This window comes from Fringilla coelebs (assembly GCF_963513975.1).
Source record: "Fringilla coelebs genome assembly, chromosome: 20".
NCBI classification, from domain to species: Eukaryota; Metazoa; Chordata; class Aves; order Passeriformes; family Fringillidae; genus Fringilla; species Fringilla coelebs.
Window position 1 is genome coordinate 5,241,315 of NC_140046.1, and position 14,095 is coordinate 5,255,409.

Sequence of the window (14,095 nt, forward strand, 5' to 3'; positions counted from 1 at the left end):
TAATTTTCATTTGCAGTCAGGCAAAGCACACTTAAATCCCAGGGAAGGTGAGGAAAAGCACTGCAGTGGCTGCAGGCCAGATGAGCCAGAATTCCAAGTTTTCAGTATCATAATCTTTTATTGCACAACACAACCTTTATATCCACGTTTTCTTCTATGTGTTTTAAATAAAACATTCAGATTATATATTACCTGAACTGAAAAGTCAAAAGTATTAAGAAATAATACAGTGCAGTACTCACAGTATTGAACATCACACATCAACATAATTATTAACAAAACACATTTGGAGATAATTCCAAACCCTGATCGTTAGCATCCAGGCTGAATTTTCAAAGGCATTACGGGTTACAATGCATAGACACATACAATTTATAATTCAGCAAAACAAAATCCATTTATAAAAGTCACAGTGAAAGTGGAGGTACTTATACTAAGCTCGTGTGTGTAAGTAAAATGACTATGAACTGCTGTTCTGGAAAGTGATTTCCAGTTAGAGAATTATATACAGGAGATAGAATTATCCTCTGAAATCAGCATTTTTGCAGAAAGATAATGAAAGACTGGAGGGATTTTTTTTTTTTTTGGTCATAGCCCAAAATTTAGAGCTAGCTTGGGTCCTCTGTGCAGTGTGTGAAAACCTAAAAACATCTTCAGGGCTCAGTAATACCAACCACAACTTAAAGCCAGTGGGGTCTATAAATTGTCCAGGGTAAAGCAGTCATTAAAAGAAATGAAATAAATCTATCCCAGAGTTTAGAATGAGTTAAGGGATCATTTTTTTGTGGTGTCTGCTCTGAAATCTCCCCTTACCTGCCAGGCAGTTGTGTCCCAAGTGACCACTCTGCTTTGCCATGCAGAAAAGAAAGAAAATGCCACAGAAAGAAAGAAGATGTCCCAGAGAAGCTGTGACATCAAGGTGCTGTAACCCAGATTGCAGCAGTGTGACCCTGCAAGGTTCACTGGTCACTGCTGCAACCCACAGCCCTTTGGTCTGCCAGAGCCACAGCTCCATGGATTTACATACAAATGGGAGAGCAGTGGAGGGCTCACCCAAACCGGGAGGATGTTCTGTGCCTCACACCAACCAAGAGCTGAAACCAAACACAGAGAGCAGCTCTGCAGTGGGAACAAGCAGCTGTGACAGGAATTCTTCCCTGCTGCCACTTCCATCATCCCCTTCATCACGTCCCTGTCATCTCCAAACTGCAAGCAGTGAGGATAAACCTGGGCACGAGGGCTCACAGGGCTTGCAAATGCCAAATGAAGCTACAAAACCTTTAATTACACCAGTAATTAGCTTTTTAGGGGGGAAAAAACCAAAACTGCTTCGTCATTATAGGTTAAAATAAAAATAAAAAATCCTGCACATGCCCCACAAGGAGCACAGAGGATCTGTTTATGGCACAAAGGCTTCCCAGACCAAAGCTGGCAGCACCTTCACTTTCCTCTGAGGAGGGTGCAAGGTCAGCAAGGAACAGTTCAGATTCCTGGGCAGAATATTGGGTATTCCAGTTAAAAGTCTACACCAAGTCCAAAAATTATTTTTAGATTTTTTTTAAACTCTTGAGCTCAGCAGCCTTAAGGGGCTGCTGCACACAAACACTTTTCAGGTCATTTTTGAGTACTTCATAAGGGTTATTTTCCCTTTTTTAAATTTTCCTACTTTTTATTTTCCTATTTTTATTTTCTTTTTTTTTTATTTTCTTTTTTTCCCCCTTCCTATTTCACAAGCATAAACCAGGTGCAGAAACATTTCATGTGCTGTGGAATTGGCCAACTGATTCCATATGAGAGCTCCCTTTGTTCCCTGTTAAAAACCACTCCACAATGGATATAAAGGGAATGTTAAAAAAATGTTGGTCTTGTCATGTTTTTGTTCACACACAGCAAAGTTAAAAGTAGTTAACAATTCTAATTTTAAATAAATATCCCTCAACTGTTCCACCATTCTTCCAATATTCAAATGGAAAGGAAACCATTTACTGCTCACAAACACAGGGACTGGGGAGTGTGAGGGTGGGAAAGTGGCTGTGTTGATGATAAAGTGGCAAAAAAGCTGAGGGAGCACAGAAAAATATGGATTAGCAAACCTCTGACCTGCCCAGATATAAAGAAAAGTCCTAAAGGAAAATTTAAAAAGAGAAAAAAAAAAAAGCAGCAAAGCAGTATTCCATAGTTTAATGATATAATTCTACACAGAAATCCTCAGTCCTCTCAAACATGGATTTAGCACATCAGCCACTCCCATTTTTGTTTAAGTGTAGGATTTCAAAAGCTACAGGCCCAGAAAAGAGAATCAATCACGTTCCACAACCCAGTTTTTAGATCACACTCCCCTGCCATCCACCTGCACAATTCTTCTGCTTCTGTCAAAAAATGAGCACAGGCTGGGCAAGAGCAGCTACATCCTTGTAAACAAAGACTGCTTGGAACAATTAAAATCTTGTTAACCTGAACAAATCACAAATCCCAGCACTAATTAAAGCTTGTGGGCTTAAATTCATGTTTTCCTTTCCAGTATTGCACTTAATGTCTTCAGGAGGATGAGAACTTGGATTAAGACAGCTGATACAGACCAAGATTTTCATTTTCTCTTTTTTGGGTGCCTTCCTTAATTATTTAAGCAATGAACAGGAAAAAGTTACAAAATCCAAAATATTAATGAGTAACAAAATGACTGAAACAGGAATTTTGTCATCACAGCTTCTCCTGAATAACAGCAGGGAAATTCCAAAAGCCAAACCAGAAAACACACTGTGAAAAGCAAATTGGGATCCATTTCTGCAAGGAGTGCTGGAATTCCAACCAGAGTTCTGTAAATACATTTATGGGAAGTGGTTAAAAAAACACTGAAAAAAACACTGAAAATTGCAGTAATACTGCAGTTCTCATTGTAATCTGAAATTGTAAATGTCTCTAATTCTGAACATCTGAAAACCCCAAATTTAAATACTTTTTCTTTCTCTTTAGGATTATTTTGAAGCTCCTTCAAGGGGGTTGGAGTTTTCTGTACCTCATAAAACAGTAAGATTTTCAGACTTTTCTCCCTCTCAGTTTTGGGCTGAGTTCAGTAGTTGAAATTTGGGATGGGGATGCTCATGTCAGAAGTACAAAAATGACCTTCTGAAGAAAATATGATTCTGCAGTGGCTGCCTCTTCCAGCATGGAAAGGAATTTCCTACTGCTTAGGAGTGGAGAAGTATCTGAATATGAAGTTTGAATTTTGTTTTTCCTTCTATGACACCAAGAAGGGTCAAGAAGAAGGATAAAATTAAGATTTAATTGTCTGACGAAGGTGAGAGGAAGGAAGCACTTGTCTAACATCATCTGACTTTAAGTCTAAAATAAAGTTTAATATCACAGAATGTAAAAAGAGTCAGTAATAAAATAATATACATTAAATATTCCTCTTACTACTGCTAATAGGAACATACAGACAGGGTTTTCTCATTTACCAAAAGCCTTTGCAAATTACCTGATTCTAAAGAGCTTTTTTATTTTTGTAGATATTGTAAACATTTAAAATTTCTAAGGCTAAAAACAGGCACAAGTCTTCCATGAACAGTTATTATTCCTAAAAGCATTAAGGAATATATTCCAGATCTGCTATTCCTTTTGATAACAACAGAAATAATTAAAGTACAACATTATAATTCACAACGTAGAATCTTAATTAAAAAAGAAATACAGCTTAACCCTGACAACAATTAATAATATATAAGGAGTACTCTTTTTTTTTTAAATTATCTAGTACATCAAAATGACATTTCCAGATCTTTGTGCTGGGTGTGACTCAAACTTTATAAAGCTGGAGGAGGAACTAAAACATTTCTAAGAGGGTAAAACTGACACATCAGCTTTAGTAGCACCCCAGATTCCCAAAAATGCAGGAAAAATCTGCAATTCCATCCTGAAGCCACGTGGTTGGTGGCACCTTTGGGCAGATGTTCAGCCACTCCCCTCCATCCTTTGCATGAGGTGATTTTGTTTTGTGCCTTGTTAAGGTACCTGAGCCAACAGTCTGATTTCAGGCTGGTTTTTCAAATTTCCAGAGGTTTTCCCAACCCCTGCCAGCAGGCTGATCCCAAGGAATGTGAGCAGCAAGGCAACTGCCAAGAACATTTGTCCTTTAAGTGCCACCACATCCATCACCAAGCGATCTTGATGTCCTCTAGAAGTCCTTTCATCCCCTGCCGTGCCACCACACTCACCATAAGATGATCTTGAAAGAACATTTGTCCTTTAGGATCCTTTCACCCCTTGATCTACCATCACAAGGTGACCTTGAAAGAACATTTGTCTTTTAGCAGTCCTTTCACCCCTCTCTGCCACCACAACTCACCACCAGATGATCTTGAAAGACCATTTGTCCTCTAGAAGTCCTCTCAGCCCTCAATGTGCCACCACACTCACCATAAGATAATCTTGAAAGAACATTTGTCCTTTAGGATCCTTTCACCCCTCAGTCTCCCCCCACAAGGCGATGTTGGAAGAACATTTGTCCTTTAGGAGTCCTCTCACCCCTCAGTGCCACCACAACTCACCGCCACGTTCTTCCAATGCTCTTGGAAGAACATTTGTCCTCTAGCAGTCCAATCAGCCCTCGATGTGCCACCGCACTCACCACCAGGTGACTTTGAAAGCACATTTGTCCTGGGGGAGTCCCCTGACCTTTGCTGTGCCCCAGGCTCACCACCAGGTGATCTTGAACTCGTAGATGGGGCGCTTGCAGTAGTAGTGGTTGATGAGGTGCTTGTCGCAGACGCCGATGCACTGGTGGTCCACGGTGATGCCGCGGGCCGACAGGTCGGTGACGATGCAGTGCAGGAGGTCGTAGACGTCGGCCACGGCCTCCCAGGGCCCGAAGGACACGTCCACCTCGCAGTGGTGCTCAAAGAGCTTGGCCTCGCTCTCGCTGCGCTCGAAGCGCAGGGAGTTGAAGTGGGGGCACTCGTAGGGAGTGATGGGCATCTCCTCCTTGAACACGCACACCTTCAGCTTGGCAAACCTGGCCTTCCTCTGCATGGCGCGCAGCTTGGCGATCTCGATGATCCGCTCCAGGTGGTCTGCAAGAGACACACACGAGGGTCCCGAGGAAGGGCCGAGGGAAAGAGATCAAAAGCAATTACTTCATGTGAACCGTGGCACTGCAGCTGTTCTCAGCATCATATTAGCAGCATGTGGCAAAATATAGAATAATCAAATCAATCCCATTGTCTGGTGAGCTTGGTGGCCTTATTATATAAAATATATATATATAAATTAATATATTACATAATTAATGTATTTTATTTTATATAATATAACCACATATATAATAATTATATATAATTAAATGATATATGATATTATATCTATTCTATATAAGATATAAAATAATAAAATCAATCTCCATTATCTGGTGAGCTTGGTGGCCTTAAAATATAAATATATATTAATTAATATATTATGTAATTACATAATTAATATATTATATAATTGCATAAAATAATTACATGTAATAAAATTATATAAAATATTATATATTCTATTATATATAATATAGAAGAGTCAAATAAATCTTGGTTATCCGGTGAGCTTGGTGGCATTATTACATGCACAAGTTATCTGGCCTCACTACAAGGCCAAGTTTATTCACTTGCAAGTCCTGACAGAACAAATGCAGACAAACCCTCTCATTTGATAACATTGCAGCCTAACCTTGCTCCCTTCTAAGCATACAAATCCATGCCCTGGATGCAGCAGGATGTGGAGACCTCAGAGATCCAAACAGCATAAGAAATACAGAATAAACTTTCCAGCTGCAATGGGATCAATCTGGGAGCTGGGAGCAGACTGAAAGCATGAGGTTTAACACTGGAATCCCACTAGAAGAAACAGTCAGTGCTACTTAGTTTATTTACCTTTGTAATATGGCATTAGGCCCAGGAAAGCTTGTCTAACTTTTTCTCCTTTAAGAGGCTGGATATCCTCTAGATTGTCTAGCAAGGGTCCTATGGAATAATACTGAGCTTCCTTGTACACTGACCTCACTCGCTCTCGGGGGGGCAGGTCACCAGATCGTAGGAAGTTTAGTATGTCTCTAAAAAAAAAGGGCAAAAATATCATTAACAAACACATTTCTGCCAAAACTGCCGCAGGTGGGAAAGGACAGGAAATGCTGGATATTCACTGTTTGCTCTATTGAGACAGTAACTGAAATAAATGAGCATTATTCCCAACATTTGTTTGCAAAAGTTTGCCACGTTCAGGTTTCCAAGCCATTATTTCACATTTTGCCTCAGCTGATGTCAAAACTCATTTGAAAAAATATCAGTGGATTTTAAACCAAACATTCATTGTGGAGGAAACCATTTATAACACAGAAGAGGCCAGAGTGTTTCATGGGAAAGAAATTGTGGTCACTGCATTTCAAATTTAGGTCTGGGACAAAATAAACTTCTGCATTTTCCCAGAGAATAATTTTCATGGACATTGTATTCACACAGATCCAGCTGAATGGATGGGACATCTGCAAAGGAGGTTTCTCATCACAGATCAGGGCCATTTCCAGGACAGTAATCAGAATTTTTTAAAAAGAGACAGAACATTTCCTCGTAGTTCTGAAACACTGTTCAGCAACAGGATCATTTGACAGAGAAAGAAATCACTTTATAAGTATTAACCAACAAAACCCTTATCAAATAAACAAAAAAATCACTTTATAAGTGTTAACCATGAAAACCTTATCAAATTAAAGAAGCATTACTGCAATATTAGAATGACAACAAATACAGCACACGCTAACCTGGCTCTCTGTTCCAGGTTATTTTCAATGAGGTTGATAACATCACAAATGAATTGGTTTTCCAACAACTGCCTCATGTAAAGACAGAATTATTTTAGAATGAATACAGGGGCTTAAATCTATCTCTGTCCTATATTATGGTACAACCCAAAAGTGCTTTGAAAATAATTCAGTGCTCCTCTGTTGAAGGCAATAAGGAAATGTTTATAAAGGAGCAACAAGAAATTTGGGATAAATTGCAATGTGTGCTTTGGGCAAAGACCTGAACCCATGAACACTGATCCCCTTTTTTAGCAATCTCACCCCAATTCAAACATTCAAGCATTAGTAATCATGGTTAGTTTAATTAAAAATAAAATAAAATTTGAGCAGGAAGGAAGGAATCCTGGAGGTGAAGGAATATGGCACTACTAACAAAAATAATTTAGAAAAATAAATTATTTACAGGCTTGTACTTTATTTTAGCATTTATATCCCATTTAAGAATTTTTGACTGCAGTTACTCCTGTGATGCTTTAAAGGTGTGCAACATGAAATACTGCACTTTAAGGAAATGAATTGTTAAAAACAAGCTTAAAAATAAGTTTTCAGTAAGGACTTCCCAAGCTTGCCCTGAGGGTCTGTGTCAGGACCCAGGACATTCCTCTGGCTGCCCTGGATGATTCAAGACCCTGGTAAGGGGCTCAGAGACCTTGGCAGAGAATCAAAAACACCTGTGCCATTTTAGTCCATGGAAAAAATTACCAACTGTGTGAAGATTTACAAGCCACAAAAGTCTGAGTAGAATGATAGTTAATTTGTCACAAAGTGAAAAAGTAAAATTGTAAGGATTTAGAATGGGGTTCAAGAAGCAAGATAGAGAAATCTAAGTGTATCCTGTCCTTCTCCTTCTTCTTGTCCTCCTTCTTCTGCTGTGCTGGTGACACTTTTTGATTAGTTTAGAATGAAAACAAACTGTCTAATATAAGTGATAAGTATTAGAAAATTATTGTAGATAAAGTACACATAGTTCTTAGTATAAAAAGCTAACACCACCCCAAAGGCAGTCGCTGTGCCTGCTAAACAAATCTCCGCAGGTCAAAGAAAGAATGTAATAAATGAAAAAAAATAAACAACCTTAAAGATCAAAACCAACGAATCTCAACTTCTTCTTAGGTCACAAGGCTAGAAAAAAAGACTTTCTAATAGCTCAGAAGTCATTTCAGCCACAGAAGCCCTGAGGGTCTGTACGTAGCTGTCTCTGTCTCTCTGGGAGCCCCTCGGGAAGCCCGGCCAGCCCTGACAGGGGGACAGCAGGGGACACTCTCGTGCCCCGAGGGTGCTGAGGGCAGCCAGGCTGGTCGCCTTTGCAGCAGAAGAGACACTGGAGACATGGGTAGAGGACAAAAGGGCTGAGTCTTAGCAGGGGTTCATCCAAGGTTTATTTCAGGAAGGGGTGGAAACCGAAAGTAGATAACATGTACTGACCAATAAGAAAAATTAAGGTGTGGAAACTGGGAAATGGACATTTGGGACAGTGTATGGAGAAACACTTGGGGGTTGACTCCTAGCCTCTGGTAATCACTCAATGTCCTGGACAGAAAGTTCTAGATGGAGGAGATGGGATGCTGAGATTGACAGAGAGCCAGGGTAGGGATTTGGGGATGACCTCAGCAAAGGAAAGGGATTACATAGGTAAAGGGAGGGGGGTACAATCTCGGGTAAATCATTTGGGGAAAATACTGGGATACAAAGAGTACAAAACCACACTAGAACACATACCCGAAGTAGGTGCCATCCCTGTCGATGAAGTACCTGCCCTCGGCGTCCGTGGGGATGTAGTGCCTGCCGCTGAACATGGCTGCCAGCATGGTGTCCTCGTACCTGCGCAGCGTGGACAGTCTGGTGGTGAAAAACATCCCCCCCACGTTCAGTGGGACAACTTCTGGGAACTGCAAAAGCAACCAGGACATCAGAAAGGAGCTGCTGCTCCTCTGCAGGTGACAGCGCAGCTTCAGAAAGGCACTTGCGGTTTGCCAGTGTGTGGTTCCTGCCACAGTGCCACAGATCAGGGAGCTCTGAGGGGCGAAATTTTGGATGCTTTGGCTGCTGGGAGGAATCAGGGAGTGGTTTAATTGTAGCTGGGAATCTGAAACAGCAAGAATCACTCAGCTGGAGTGGCAGATAGTCGAGATATTAATGCCTCCTCTCTTGAGTCTTTTGGGGGAAAGAACAAAATAAAACTCCTTCCCCAGCCTTACACAGCGAGAAAAAAAAGGGAAGTAATCTCAGGTCAACCTTGGGACTTGCACTCTGCTGGTTCCTTTACACAACCAGACTATACTATAGACTGGAAAAAAAAAAAATTACATTTGTTTACATCAGGCCTAAAATCTTACTATCACACCCCAGGCTGCCTTAATTACCAGAATAAACACTTAATTGCATGTCTCAAGTCCAAACCTGGATGGAACTTGTAAGTAAAGCTGACGAGCTACTCAAATACATTCAAGAGACTGAGTTTTATTCAAACGTGTTAAGCCCCACAAGGAAATGCTGAATTCCTCAGCACCTGAGCAGTCTGTGCTGCCGTGATCATCCCCGTCTCAGGTGAGCTCTTACCTGCTGGGGCAGCAGAGGTAGCGCTTGTCCTGCCTGGGTGGCGGTGGGAGTGGCCGGCTCTTGGAAATCATCCTCTGCATCCGAGCTCGACATGGCATCATCCGGGGTGGCACTCACTTTGTTCTGCCCCGTGACTACCACCATCCCTCTGGCTCTGCGGAGCAGCTCTGCTGAGTAGGAGGCCGTGGCAGTGCTGAAGGGAGACCCAAATTAATCACCCGAATTACCCCAATCGCCGGCGCGCTCCCCGCAGCGGCCGCGTCACCCCGAGCGCTCCCCGCAGCAGCGGCGTTATTCCCGGGAGAAGGAGGAGCAGGGATGCCAGGCACCCCCGGAGAGGCTGCGGGCAGGAATGCCGCCGGCACAGCTGGTCCAAGGCCCTCCAGCCGCCGAGCCGCTGGCAGGGGCTGGAAGAGCCCGGCATCCATTGGCTGCACGGTGCAGGGAGCGATTGGCTCCGGCGCGGCTTTGCAGGAAAATGTCATTTGCTGGGAGAATTTGGGTGGCCGCTGTCCCAGCCTGTCCCTCGCCAGGGGCGGGATGCAGGAACACGGCCCTGCCAGGGGCGGGATGCAGGGACGCGTCCCTGCCACATTGGCGACACCCGGCTCCGTCTGTCACCTTCAGCCGCTCGCCGGCGGAGGGGACGGGCACGGGGAGGGCTCGGCCGGGCTCTGGAATTCCCGGGGAAATGGGAAAACCGGGATTTCTCAGCAGCCGAGGAGAGCAGGCGTTTCCCTGCCCGCTGCATCGCAGCACAGCACACACGGACGAGCACGAGAGACACGAATATTTAACTCTCCTTAGCACGCTGCTAATCATCAACAGAATTTAACACCTCCAAGGCTTCTCAGTTCATCCTCAGCGGGACAATGGGATGCACTGACAGACTGCACGGTAAAAATAATAATTGGAAGAGAAGCCCGCTGCTCTCCTTACACTGTGTTATGTAAAATCCCTGTTCCCAGGGTGTCTCCAGCAGCATTGCAACTCCCTAACAAAGACATTTCACCACCAGAGGCTTTATCCCCCTCCAAACCTTCTCTCAAATCACTATAAAAAAATAGAAAGAGGATTGTTTGCACAAGCACATCTGGCATATTTATTTATTAACTCAAGGATGCTTCCCCTCAAAATCAGCAAGAAAAAATGACATTAAAAAATCTGCCTTAATAGTGGTGCTAACAGTGATTGTGCACACTGTTAGATCTCAGCTCTTAAAGGAAATATTGAGTTCAGAATGAACCCAGCCAGAGCTGGGATGCTCCTGAGCAAAACAGGTACTTTATGGAGACCTGATCTGACCAAAATCTCCACATTCTGTGGGAGTGTCCACAGCCTTCTTTCCCCAAAATCTGGAGATGAATTGTAGACCCTGTTTAACACCCTAATAAACACAGATAAGTAGCTAATGTGAAGTTCCAAACATCATTTAGAGGGTTGGCTCAGCTCAGAGAGGGATTTAATTTCTCTTCTCTACAGTTCATAATAATTTTTCCACCCCAGTCCAATGCAGATAAATAGGGATGGAAGAGCATCTGAAGGGCCACACCCTATTAACAATTTTGATATTTGTCCTAAACCAAATTTTATTCTGACATCATCAGCTATCCAAACAGCTCAACTATGCCTCACAGATAAAGAAAAGACACAATATAAATGAAAGATTCTTTTGCTAGGGATTCCTTTAGGGAGGTAAACTAATTATCAGCCAGAAAAAGCTTGCAGATCAGCATTTATAAGATGCACAGTCAAAAACTGAGAGTGAGCCTGTGTTTACTGTGGAAGTATTATTTATAAAGCTGCCACTTGACACCAGTGCTTTGGCTGCTATTTCTGGTTCTCTTTAGAGTACTCAAAAGAACAAAAGATTGACCAAAAATGTGTTCTTTGTCTGCATTTCTCAAGGATGTCCCATAGATTTCACTAAATGGAGTTTAATGTGAATAAGCAACATTCACTCCATTAACTATTTCAGCATTATTGACCACAGAATGGGTTTTTGGGCTAAGTTCATCCATTTGGCACTGCACCAAAAAGGGCCTCTTTCCTAAGAGAGCTAGAGCCTGAGAGAAAGAGATTTTTCTCCCTTTCATAATCTCCTTCAATATGACACCAAGGTTTAAGAAAAAAAGCCACGAGACAGCATTAATTATGTTGTGCTCAGGATACCAACCTTCTGTGCCATTGGAACATCCACACAGAACAACCCCTCAGCAATGAGGTTTAGGCCATCATGAGAGCAGGATTTTGAGAACAAGGAGTGGCAATAAAAAGATCAATGACTGACAAGTTGAACCTGTTTTTTGTCGTTCATTAAAAGGTGAGTGATGTCCCTCTCTAGGTTGGCTTCACCTGTCCACCCAGGGAGCAGTGAAACAGAATTGTGCTGACAGGAGCAGAGTCCTCCTGAAAGAAAACCACAAGTTAACCTCTGCATTTCATGAAGAAAACACACCCATCTGAATCCCAGAATAGTTTGGGTTGAACTGGACCTTAAGGATCATCCAGTTCCACTCCCTGTCATGTCCACAGACCCGGCTGCTCCAAGCCCCATCCAAACTTGAGCTGATCTATTTCTTTGCACTCAAAGCACCTGCAATAATTATTTTTAACTATGTGTAGAAATATTCCTTTCTTAAATCTCTCATTAAGTTTACAGAATTTATTTATTTAAACTAAGTAATTTACTCCATTTCAAATACATCTAGGTCTAGATCAACAGAAAACACTGCCAATAAATAAAATTATCATTAAATCAAATATCACGTCAGCAGCATGCAACTCTATCAGAAATGCCTCCTTCCAGTCCTTCCACCTGTCATTTAAAAGCAGGGATTGCTTCCTGGAGCATTGTTGGGGACAACTCAGATATTGTCCCACACACAGCAAAGAAAGCTCAGTAAATGAGCTGGCCCTGCCAGTTTGCCTTCATTCCCCAGAGAGTGACAGCAACCCTTGAATTGGGCTTGATGCTGAGATTTATAAAAGCTTTTCAAGTTGCTATCTCAACTTCTCCCTATTGGTTTAAACTTTTTCTTAAATACTTTCTAAGGTTGCACTAGTTCTGGCAAAGTTACAACCCCAATAAAGTTACAGACCAACAAAAAATGACATAACATAATGGTTATACAGTCAAAGGCTTTTCTATCAATGTTCTGATGTATGAACCTATTGCAGGAGTCCCACACAAAAAAAAGAGTTCAAAGATAACTCTGTGGGATGTGCTTTTTTGGGGAGACACCAACTGGATTGTTAGAAGGCTCCCCCCTTTTAAAGAGAAGCTGGGGTAGAATGAGACCTATTTAGCAGTGTCTGCATCACCAACTTTAAGAGACACAGATGATTGTAAGGTTTGTGTGAAGACACAACATCCAGTAAATTCCAATGAATCTGTGTCAGAGCAGCAAAGAAACACCCTGGAAGAGGGGCAATAAACTGTGTTATACATTGGCCTGGAGAATCCGGGACTGTAAAATCCCATCATCTCTAGTCACAAACACCACAGAGTATGATGAAAGGGCAGTGTAACTCAACTTTTGCAGCTGAGAGCAAAGACAGAGTGTGTGGATGGGCAGAATGGGAGTGTCCATCCCAGTGACCCTGCAGGCCAGCAGGGACACCTGGCCGGGGGCTGGAGTGACCATGGCTGAAGGACACCGGGGCTGCACCCACTGGTGCTGGCACTGCCCGTCATGGAATCCCGCGGCTTTCGGGACAGTGGGGCTGGCACTGCCCCTCACAGAATCCCGCGGCTCTTGGCACAGCGGGGCTGGCACTGGCCCTCAGGGAATCTCACGGCTCTCGGCACAGCGGGGCTCTCTCACTGCCACTGCCCCTCAGGGAATCCCGCGGCTCTCAGAGCTCGGAGCCGTCTGACAGCTGTGAGGAGCACAGGCATCACCACCACAGCGCCTGGATGGGGCAGCACAAACCAGGCGGCGGGCACGCCAACAGTCAGGGAAATAACCAATAATTCATTCATAACTAATTAGAAATTAACTCTCACATTGCCAGGGTGACACAGCTCGACACCGCTCGCGAGGAGCTGGCCCCGGCCGCCGTCCCTCCGCTCCCCTCACCCCTCCATCCCCGCGGCCTCCCCGCCGCTCCCTCACCTGCCGCGGGTCGGTACCGGAGCCCCGGCCGCGGGCAAAGCCCCGCCGGGGATGGAGGGGATGAGGGAGGGCTGAGGGGAGCGGGGCCGGCCGTCCCCGCCCGCGCTCACCTGCTGCCCGCCCGCGGCCGCGGCTGCGGCTCCGCTCCGGCCCGGGGGGAGCGGCCGCGCCCCCGCGTCACGTACGGGCCCATCCGGGTCCCGGCGGGAGGAGCCGCCCAGGCGGCACCGGCGGCGGCACCGGGGCGAGCCCGAGCCCTCAGCGCCGCGCGGCGCCGGGGAAGCGGCCGGCGGGAAGGAGCGAGTGGGGCTCAGAGCGGCCTCGGGAGCGGCGGGGCCGCGCTGCCCTCAGCCGGCACCAGGGGAGGCCCCGGGAGCGCGAGTGCGGAGGATCTGCCTCCCTCACGGCACGGCGGGGCCACCATCGCCACACACGAGAAACGGAGGGAAAGCAAAACTCTGTCAGATCCACAATCCGAGGAAATACAAATGTTTTGGCACGAACTCCTCTCCAAACCGGTGGGGAAGGTTGAAAACGCCTTCACCGCCTTGAACCAGCGAGGGGAGCTGAAATTGAGCCACGACCA

General features: G+C 44.3%; 1 protein-coding gene across 1 annotated transcript; it reads right to left on the reverse strand.

Moving 5' to 3' along the window:
* Positions 1 to 2,991: 2,991 nt before the first annotated feature.
* On the reverse strand, positions 2,992 to 13,648 carry KCTD7 (potassium channel tetramerization domain containing 7). Its single transcript, XM_084218940.1, has 6 exons — positions 13,620 to 13,648; positions 11,568 to 11,800; positions 9,392 to 9,584; positions 8,552 to 8,721; positions 5,907 to 6,085; positions 2,992 to 5,069 (listed from the first exon to the last, which is right to left on the reverse strand). The coding sequence occupies exons 2-6, from the start codon at positions 11,585 to 11,587 to the stop codon at positions 4,693 to 4,695; spliced, it is 939 nt and encodes a 312-aa protein (XP_084075066.1). The 5' UTR covers positions 11,588 to 11,800; positions 13,620 to 13,648; the 3' UTR covers positions 2,992 to 4,692.
* Positions 13,649 to 14,095: the final 447 nt, after the last annotated feature.

What these genes read in the sequence shown, in the direction of transcription:
- KCTD7 (XM_084218940.1), bottom strand. Translation starts at nt 11,587, where the DNA reads ATGTTCCAATGGCACAGAAG. An exon ending in ATGTTCCAATGGCACAGAAG is followed by an intron (nt 9,585 to 11,567) that starts GTTGGTATCCTG and finishes GTCTCCCTTCAG; the next exon opens with CACTGCCACGGCCTCCTACT. An exon ending in AGGGATGGCACCTACTTCGG is followed by an intron (nt 6,086 to 8,551) that starts GTATGTGTTCTA and finishes CTTTTTTTTTAG; the next exon opens with AGACATACTAAACTTCCTAC.